Source organism: Myotis davidii, unplaced genomic scaffold (genome assembly GCF_000327345.1).
Source record: "Myotis davidii unplaced genomic scaffold, ASM32734v1 scaffold762, whole genome shotgun sequence".
NCBI lineage: Eukaryota > Metazoa > Chordata > Mammalia > Chiroptera > Vespertilionidae > Myotis > Myotis davidii.
In genome coordinates this window covers 925,844-935,392 of record NW_006293699.1, presented here as the reverse complement: position 1 = coordinate 935,392, position 9,549 = coordinate 925,844, and the positions used below count along the sequence as shown (strand labels likewise).

Genomic DNA, 9,549 nt, shown 5'->3' with positions numbered 1-9,549 from the left:
AGTGGGCTGGGAGGATAGCAGTTATATTTTATGCCACATAAATACATCATCCGACTGAACTGGCAGCAGTACCTAAATAAATTACCTTCATGATTTTTGGGGGCCATACCCATGCATACATGCAGTATTATGTACCTAATATCTTTAAGTAAATTCATTTAACTTGAATTTATTTTAAAAGGACTTTTTTTTACCAAGACCATAAATGACAATCAGAATCACCAACCTTACACAGAGGTAACAACCTTAAGAAGAAATATAATGGTATCAATATAATGTAACTGAAGACTAACCAGATATATGTTCAGCAGAAGATTCTGAATTTGATACCTGTTATTTCTTTTTATAAGGGTCAAGATAGGTGTAAGCTGTGAAGTTTTTAAAAATATAGTGGTACCAATGAGACTTTATCCTTGATGGACTTAGGAAAATTACTAGTAAGAGGAAATTTTTAAAGGAAATGTCTTTATAATTATGTAAGTCAATTTTTAAAATGTTTTTTATTGATTTTAGAGAGGAATAGAGAGGGACAGATAGAAACACTGATGACATAAATCGGCCATCTCCTGCACTCCCCCGACTGGGGATTGAGCCCACAATGTGGGCATGTGCCCTGACTGGGAATTGAACTGGGGACCTCTTGGTTCATGGGTCAATGCTCAACCATTGAGCAACACTGGCCAAGCTGTAAGTCAAATTTTTATCAAACAGTTTGGGCACATATATATTTTGTTTTTTAAAAATTACAGAACTTCCACTTTAAGTGAAGAAGATGCAAATATATTTGAAGGGCAGTAATTAACAATAGGGGTCTTTAAGAAAATAGGCCTGAGGATTCTGGAGTTCGCTTCCTTGGACTTTGTGCTTTGGGACACCAGGGTCTTTCCCAAAGGCCTTTCCCACCTCGTCTCTCCCGCTGGCAATGCCCACGTAAGAGCCACTTTTCAGATCTCTACAGAATCAGCAAAGGCACCACGGACAGCCCTAACCGCTCAGCACCCACCCACAACACCCAATGAGAAGTTATACCTGTTGCATGAGCTGCTCCTATCATTCTTCCTCGAATTAATCCCTCACGTTTTGTATTTCTTATTAATTTAATTTTTCCAGGGAGATGTTTTTGGACAAATTCATCTAATTCTCCTTTCAAGTCATCTGAAAATAAAGAGTTCCATAATCATTCAAATCACATGAGACACATACAAAGACATTTTATAGCTATTCTAAGGTTGCATCTGGTACTTCCAACAACATACTGTCAAGTAAATATTATAGGGTCTTCTGTTTTATTTTAAAAGAAGATTGTAACTTATCTGATAAGGTGAAAAAAAGGGAAAGAAATGAAGGGTAGGAGTTGGAGTACCAGCCAAGAGAAATACTTACCTTATACACTTATTTGTATTTTGACAGCAAGCTAGTACAATGCTTTGCATAAAAAATGTTTGAAAATGAATATTGAGTCAAAGTTCCACTGGCTGCAGATACAAATCAGATTTAAAACAAAGAAAATGGGATATAAATGTCTTTTGTTTCAAAGTAATTTATCATATCTTATTCCATTTCAGGATAATTGAGAAATAACTTCTATGGTTATTAGAAAATTACATAATAGCAGCAGTAAATATGCCTTTTATGAGTTTAGGACCTTCCAAGGGCGAGTAACTTCTCCCACTTAGTAGGTTGTTTTGTTTTGTTGATGGTTTCCTTGGCTGTGCCAAAAACTTCTTAGTTTGATGTAGTCCCGTTTATTTATTTTTCCTTCTTTCCCTTGCCCGAGGAGACTTGCCCTAGGAGGTATATTACTAAAAGCAACGTCAGAATTTACTGCCAATGTTTTCTTCTAGAAGTTTTATGGTTTCAGGTCTTACATTTATGTCTTTAATTCATTTTGAGTTTTATTCTTATAAAGCGATCTAGTTCCCCCCCTTTTTTTGCATGTATCTGTCCAATTTTCCCAGCACCATTTATTGACTAAACTGTGTTTACCCCATTGTATATTCATATTATCCTTTGCCATAAATTGACCAAATAAATGTGAGTTTATTTCTGGGCTCTCCATTCTGTTCCATTGATCTATGTGTCTGTTTTTATGCCAGTACCATACTGTTTTGATTATTACAGCCTTGTAGTATAGTTTGATATCCAGTAGCATGATTCCTCCGTTGCTGTGGCTATTCAGGGTCTTTGGTGGTTCCATATAAATTTTAGATTTATTTGTTCTAGTTCTGTAAAGAATGCCTTTTGTATTTTTTATTTTATTTTACTTTATTTTTTGATTTTTTTTTTTTTTTTTTACAGAGGGGAAGGAAGAGAGAGAGTTAGAAACATCGATGAGAGAGAAACATCGATTAGCTGCCTCCTGCACACCTCCCACTGGGGATGTGCCCGCTACCAAGGTACATGCCCCTGACCGAACTCGAACCCAGGACTCCACAGTCCGCAGGCTGATGCTCCATCCACTGAGCCAAACCGGTCAGGGCTGCCTTTTGTATTTTGATGGGGATTGCATTGAATCCATAGATTGCTCTGGTTAGTATGGACATTTTAACGATGTTAATTCTTCCCATCCATGAACATAATATATGCTTCCATGTATTTGTATCTTCTTCAACGTCTTATAATTTTCCAAGTGCAGGTCTTTGACTTCCTTAGTTAAAATTTTTATTGATTTTTATTGAGGAAAGGAGAGGGAGGAAAAGATCGAAACACCAACCAGCAATGTTATGAGAGAGAATCATTGTCCGGCTGCCTCCTGCACAACCCCTACTGGGGATTGAGCCCGCAACCCTGTCAGGGACTTGAACCATAACCTCCTGGTTCATAGGTCAATGCTTAACCATTGAGCTACCGCGGCCAGGCCTCCTTCGTTAAATTTATTCCTAGGTATGGGGAATAAATTTAATGCAATTGTAAATGGGATTTTTTAAAAAACCAGCACATGAATTTAATAAAATTTAGGTAAAAGACAAATGGGAAAATTTACAGTGTGGGTGAATCCAGGTAAGAATACTCAAACCAACTGATCAATCTTTACATCACCAAAAATGCAACAGATACCATGTGCTTTTTTCAGTTTACATTCAATATTATTACGCATTGGTTTAAGGCAGCGGTTCTCAACCTGTGGGTCGCGACCCCTTTGGCGGTCGAACGACCCTTTCACAGGGGTCGCCTAAGACCATCCTGCATATCAGATATTTACATTACAATTCATAACAGTAGCAACATTACAATTATGAAGTAGCAATGAAAATAATTTTATGGTTGGGTCATAACATGAGGAACTATATTTAAAGACCCAGAAGGTTGAGAACCACTGGTTTAAGGTATACAGCATAGTGGATAACCATATTCTTTACAAAGTAGCCCCTAAATATTTGGAAGTATCCACCCAGCACCATACATTTTAATTACAATATTACTGACTATATTCCCTATGCTGAACTTTAAATTCCCATGACTCTTTTGTGACTACCAATCTGTACTCAATCTCTTCCCTTTTCACGTCTCTGCCATTTCCACCAGTCTCGACATGGCTTCCTCTATATATCCTTAGTTATAAGACTTCTGTTCAGCTAGTCTTCCTTTAGTTAGTCAGGTTGATTGTTCTATAATTTACTTGTAATTCCAATTTGGTCCTGGGAGGAGGCAAGTGTAACTTTCACCTACTCTGCAGCCATCTTGGAACAAATCCCAATGAAATTGTTTTCTTTTTATTGGCTTTTTTGTTAAATCTCACCTGAGAATATTTTCCCATTGATATTTAGAGAGAAACATCTATTGGCTGTCTCTCACACACACCCTGACTGGGGACAGGGATCAAGCCTGCAACTGAGGTACGTGCCAACGCTTTAGCCACTGAGACAAATGAGCTAAGGCAGGATTGTTTTCTTAATTTCTCTTTCTGATAGTTCATTATCCTATACTAGACGCCCAGTGCACGATATTCGTGCATTGGGGGGAGAGGGGTTCCTCAGCCCGTCCTGCGCCCTCTCGCAATCCAAGACCCCTCGGGGGATGTCTGATTGCTGGTTTAGGCCTGCTCCCCCCAGAGGGGTCCTTAGCACCGCCACAGAGGTGGGAGAGGCTCCCCGCACCACTGCTGCGCTTGCCAGCCGTAAGCCAGCTTCTGGCTAAGCAGCACTCCCCCTGTGGGAGTGCACTGACCACCAGGGGGCAGCTCCTACACTGAGCGTCTGTCCCCTGGTGGTCAGTGTGTGTCATAGCAACTGGTCATTCTACTGTGGGGTCAAAATAATGCGCTTACAGTTGGTGAGTGCAGCAGGTGGCAGGAGCCTCTCCCGCCTCCATGACAGTGCTAAAGATGTCTGACTGCTGATCTAAGCTGTCAGTTGGATATCCCCCAAGGGCTCCTGGACTGCAAGAGGGTGCAGGCTGGGCTGAAGGACCTCCCACCCCAAGTGCACGAATTTCGTGCACTGGGCCTTTAGTAGGATAAAGCCTAATATGCTAAGTGTCTGACAGTTTGTTCAACCTTTTGACCAGTGTTATGACGCGCATTGACCACCAGGGGGCAGATGCTCTGACCGGTAGGTTAGCTTGCTGCTAGGGGTCTGGCCAATCAGGACTCGCCGAGACGGGCTGGACATGCCCTGGAGCCCTCCTGCGGTCCTTTCCCAGTCCCGATTGTGCACTGGTGGGGTCCCTCAGCCTGGCCTGCAACCTCTCGCAATCTGGAACCCCCTCTGGGGATGTCAGAAAGCCAGTTTCAGCCCAATCCCTGCAGGCCAGGCCAAGGGACACCACTGCACAAATCCGTGCACCAGGCCTCTAGTTGGTGTATAAAAATGAAACCAACTTCTGAATAGTGATTTTATATCCTGTTACTTTACCCAATTCATTTATCAGTGCTAGTAATTTTTAGAGGAAATCTTTAGGATTCTGCAAATGACAGTTTTACTTCTTCTTTTCCAATGTGGATGCCTTTTATCTCTCTCTTGTCTAGTTGCTATGGCTAGGATTTCTAATACTAAGCTGAAGAAAAGTGGTGAAAGTGGACAGTCTTGACTTGTTCCCAATCTTAAGGAAAATGCTTTTAGCCTTTTCCCATTGAGTATTATGTTCGCTCTTTTTAAATGGTAAGCTAAGGGAAAAATTTCAAGGGCCAAGTTTAGGTAGCACAGTTGGTGAACAGATTACAAAGGTAATGCAGTTTCTTCAAAATTATCCCATAATCTTTGGACAGGCATTTATTTGTGGTTGACTCCATTGCGATTACATGCATAGGGTTCTCCCATTCACTACGTATTGAAGGGTCAGCCTTACTGATGTTACCAATACCACAGGGAACAACAGCCTAGATCCTACATTACCAGTGACAACATTCCTTACCGAAGTCGCTGCTGTCATCCACAAGGATGATTTCATGGAGAAGCCGGGCTGGTGTGCGGTCCAGGACGCTGTGCACAGTCCGCAGCAAAGCAGACAAGGCTTCGTTGTAGAAACAAATAACAACACTAGCAACTGGCAGATCTGTAGGGTATATCTTATCTTTACATCTGCAAAAGTGAATGAGAAAAATTCCAACAATTTAAAAGGCTCAAATATTTTAAGTTATTATTCACTACACCTTAACTACAATCTTATTCTGCTTCTTCCTTGCACTATAACCATTTTTAAAAAGCATTTAAGGAACAATGTCGTTTCTTACTCAAGAGTTTTACATGTTAATTAACTTCTCCCTCTGATAAGTGCTACTCTGCTTATTTTAAACATTTTAAAAACTTGGGTTGTTTTTCATTTTTGGTACATAGGTTACATAAAATCATTGCAAGTATTTTTAAAAAATATTTTTATTGATTTCAGAGAGGAAGAGAGAGGGAGGGAGAGAAATGTCAATGATGAGAGAGAATCATTGATCTGCCTCCTGCAAGCTCCACACTGGGGACTAAGCCCACAACCTGGGCATGAGCCCTGACCGAGAATCAAACCGTGACCTCCTGGTTCATAGGTTGACGCTCAACCACTGAGACACAATGGCCGGGCTCATTGCAAGTTTTTAATGCAGCACTTGTAAGTTGATGTTCAACTTCTCAATGAGGTCTCGAAAAGAAAATAGAAATATAAAACTTGTATCCAAAAATTTCATTTTTTACTCAGTAATAGAAAAACATTTGAGTAAACTATATGCATCAAGATAATGGAAGAGCTTCCATGCAAGTACCTAATAGTTAGGTGGCTTTATACGACAATAAAAAACCCCCACCAACTTATAGAATCAAATCCAGAATTCCATGCTCTTTTGCCCTTCCATTGGCTAGGCCCAGCCTACCCCAGCCTCTTGCTACTCTTCCATTATAGCTAAACTGAAACATTTGGGTCCCTTTGACAAACTATATAGCTTTATGCCTTAGTCTGTCCCCCTACTCTCTTGCTTCACTGCTCAGTCATCATTGAGAAACTTTCCCTGACCACTCCAGTTTGGGGGCCCCATTTCACTAGTTTCCATCACAGCCATCATTCTTATGCTACTACAATTACTTGTTTCCTTATTTATCTCCCCTGCTAGACTTGAAGGCCTGTGAACCCAAAAATGTCTTATTCTGTTTATTTTTGAGGCCTAATACAATGTCTAACAAACAGTAGGTGTTCAAATAAACTGTATGTGGAATGACTGACCAACTATCTATAATAATAAAAGCCTAATATGCTAATTAGACCAGACAGCCGAATGACCTTCCGGACGTCATTCCGGACCTCCTTCCGGACAAAGCCGTGGTGGCAGGGGCTGAGGCAGAGGCAGTTAGGGGCGATGAGGCAGGCAGGTGAGCAGTTAAGGGCTATGAGGCAGGCATACAGACTGGTTAGGGGTGATGAGGCAGGCAGGCGAGCGATTGGGGTAATCAGGCAGGCAGGCCAGTGGTTAGAGGCAATCAGGAAGTCAGGCAGGTGAGCGATTAGGAGCCAGTGGTCCCGATTGCCAGAGGGATGTCCCGGATTGTGAGAGCGTGCAGGCCAGGCTGGGGCAACCCCCCCGCCCCAACGCATGCACGAATTTTGTGCACTGAGCCCCTACTATGAATGAAAAGCTTTTGACAAAACTCAAATAATGAGAACATAAAAGTGAGCAAGGAGTCAAATTCTTCACTGACTTACTGGATTCATGGCAAAAAGGAATACATTAACATTTTAAAAAAGCTTATGCTCAGGCCCTAGCTGGTCTGGCTCAGTGGATAGAGCATCAGCCTGCAGACTGAAAGGTCCCGGGTTTGATTCCAGACAAGGGCACATGCCTGGGTTGAGGGCTTGATCCCTAGTAGGGGGCGCGCAGGAGGCAGCCAATCAATGATTCCCTCTCATCATTGATGTTTCTCTCTCTCCCTCTCTCTTCCTCTCTGAAATCAATAAAAATATTTTAGAGAAAACAAAACAAAAAAATTTATGCTCAGAAGGTTATATAATTACATGCAGTTGGTCCCTCTCTTCTTTCTCCACATTATTTTAACTTTCAAAAGGAACACAGCAAGTTCTAGAATGTTGTTGGTACAGTCTCAGACTACGTGGATTCAAGTGTCATCAGAGTGGAAATGTGGCTTGAGTTATCTAGTATCCGGAATAACAAAGCCTAAGTGCAAATAAACACTGCCCTCAGGCTTATTACACTGGCACTGACAGTACTATGTCACCAAACTGATGAGCAGAACCCGATAAGGAACGTACGCTGCATTCCTTGTATCTGGCACATCTCTGTGGTGGCCCAAGCGGTTGCTAATAAGGAGATTGAAGGCATGCTTCTGATACCCCAAGTCTCTCAACTCCTGATCATGTTCATTAAAAATCATACCTGCAAAAGAGTGAAGTTATAGTCAGTGCATGAAATCTGCAAAAGATTACCATTATTGTTATGTTATAATCTTAAGAAAATCTTCACTTTAAACTCTCATCTATACTAATAAAAGGGTAATATGCTAATTAGACCAGGAGACCTTCCAGACGACCTTCCGGACCTCCTCCCGGACAAAGCCATGGAGCGCAGGCTGAGTGGAAAGGGCCTCTCTGTGGGTGGGGATTAATGGCGGAGCCCAGGCCAGGTGGGAAATGCCTGCCTCTGCTCTGCCATTGATCACAGAGCCCAGGCCTGGTGGGCAGGCAGGCAGGGGGTGGGGGGTGAGCAGGCCATCAGGGTGGGGGCAGTTGAGGGCGATCAGGCCGGCAGGAGTGGCATTTGGGGGCCAGCAGGCCAGCAGGATGGGGGCAGTTGGGGGCAAGCAGGCCGGCAGGCAGAGTGCTTAGGGGTGATCAGGCAGGCAGGCAGGTGAGCAGTTAGGAGCCAGTGGTCCCGGATTGTGAGAGGGATGTCCAAATGCCGGTTTTAGACAGAGAAAGACAAATACTGTAATACTGTATTAATCTCACTTATACAGGGTGGGGCAAAAGTCTGTTTGCAGTGGTGAGTACGCAAAACACAGTACTCTTGTATTACTAGAGGCCTGGTGCACAAATATTTGTGCACTCGGGGGGGAGGGGTCCCCTCAGCCCAGCCTGTGCCCTCTCACAGGCTGGGACCCCTTGGACAATGTCCACTTACTGGCTTAAGCCTGCTCCCTGGGGGATCAGGCCTAAGCTGGCAGTCAGACACCCCCCTGGCAGCCTGGGAGCTCTCAGGGGATGTCCACTTGCCAGCGAGTAGCAGGCCTAAGCTGCAGTCGGTTATCCTTAGTGCTGCTAAGGAGGCAGGAGAGGCTCCCGCCACCACCACTGTGCTGGCAGCCGTCAGCCTGTGGGAGTGCACTGACCACCAGGGGGCAGCTCCTGCATTGAGCATCTGCCCCCTGGTGGTCAGTATGTCATAGTGACCAGTGATTCCCAGTCGTTCTGCTCTTAAGGTCAATTTTCATATTACCCTTTTATTAGATAGGACTAGAGGACCAGTGCACAAAAATTTGTGCACTGGCAGGGAAGGGGGGGTTGTCACTCAGCCCCACTTGTGCCCTCTCGCAGTCTGGGACCCCTCGGGAGATAACAACCTGCTGGCATAGGCCCGCTCCCGGGTGGCAGAGGGCAGGCCCAATCCCTAGGTGCAACCCCTGGTCGGGCTCAGAGCAGGGCCGATTGAGGAGTTGGGGTGCCGCCCCCTGTCATGCACAGAGCAGGGTGGATCAGGAGGTTAATATGCCACCCCCAGTTACGCTCAGGGTAGGGCCGATTGAGGGGTTAGGACACCACCCCCTGTCACACTCAAGGCAGGGTCGATGGGGAGGTTGCGGCGCCACCCCCTGTCACGCACAGAGCAGGGCCAATCCGGGGGTTGGGGCGCTGCCCCCTGTCACGAACAGAGCAGGGCCCATCAGGGGGATTGGGGCTCCGTACACTGTCACACACAGAGCAGGGTCGATCAAGGGGTTGGGGAGCTCCCCCCTATCACCCACAGAGCAGGGCTGATCAGGGGGTTGGGGAGATCCCCCTGCCATGCACAGAGCAGGGCAGATCAGGAAGTTGTGATGCCACCCTCAGTCACGCTCAGGGTAGGGCCGATTGGGAGTTTGGGGCACCACCCCGTCACACTCAAGGGAGGGCTGATGGGGAGGT

The 9,549-nt window shown here is 44.5% G+C and overlaps 1 protein-coding gene across 1 annotated transcript in view; it reads right to left on the bottom strand.

Annotated features, from left to right (window-relative positions):
* The window catches only part of GALNT11 (polypeptide N-acetylgalactosaminyltransferase 11), a 62,512-nt gene that overhangs the window by 30,058 nt on the left and 22,905 nt on the right, over positions 1-9,549 (bottom strand). The window contains exons 3-5 of the mRNA XM_015566243.1: positions 7,681-7,804; positions 5,353-5,519; positions 1,030-1,155 (exon numbers count right to left, since the gene is read on the bottom strand). Coding sequence (XP_015421729.1) covers positions 1,030-1,155; positions 5,353-5,519; positions 7,681-7,804 — 417 coding nt within the window. The remainder of the gene's footprint in view (positions 1-1,029; positions 1,156-5,352; positions 5,520-7,680; positions 7,805-9,549) is intronic.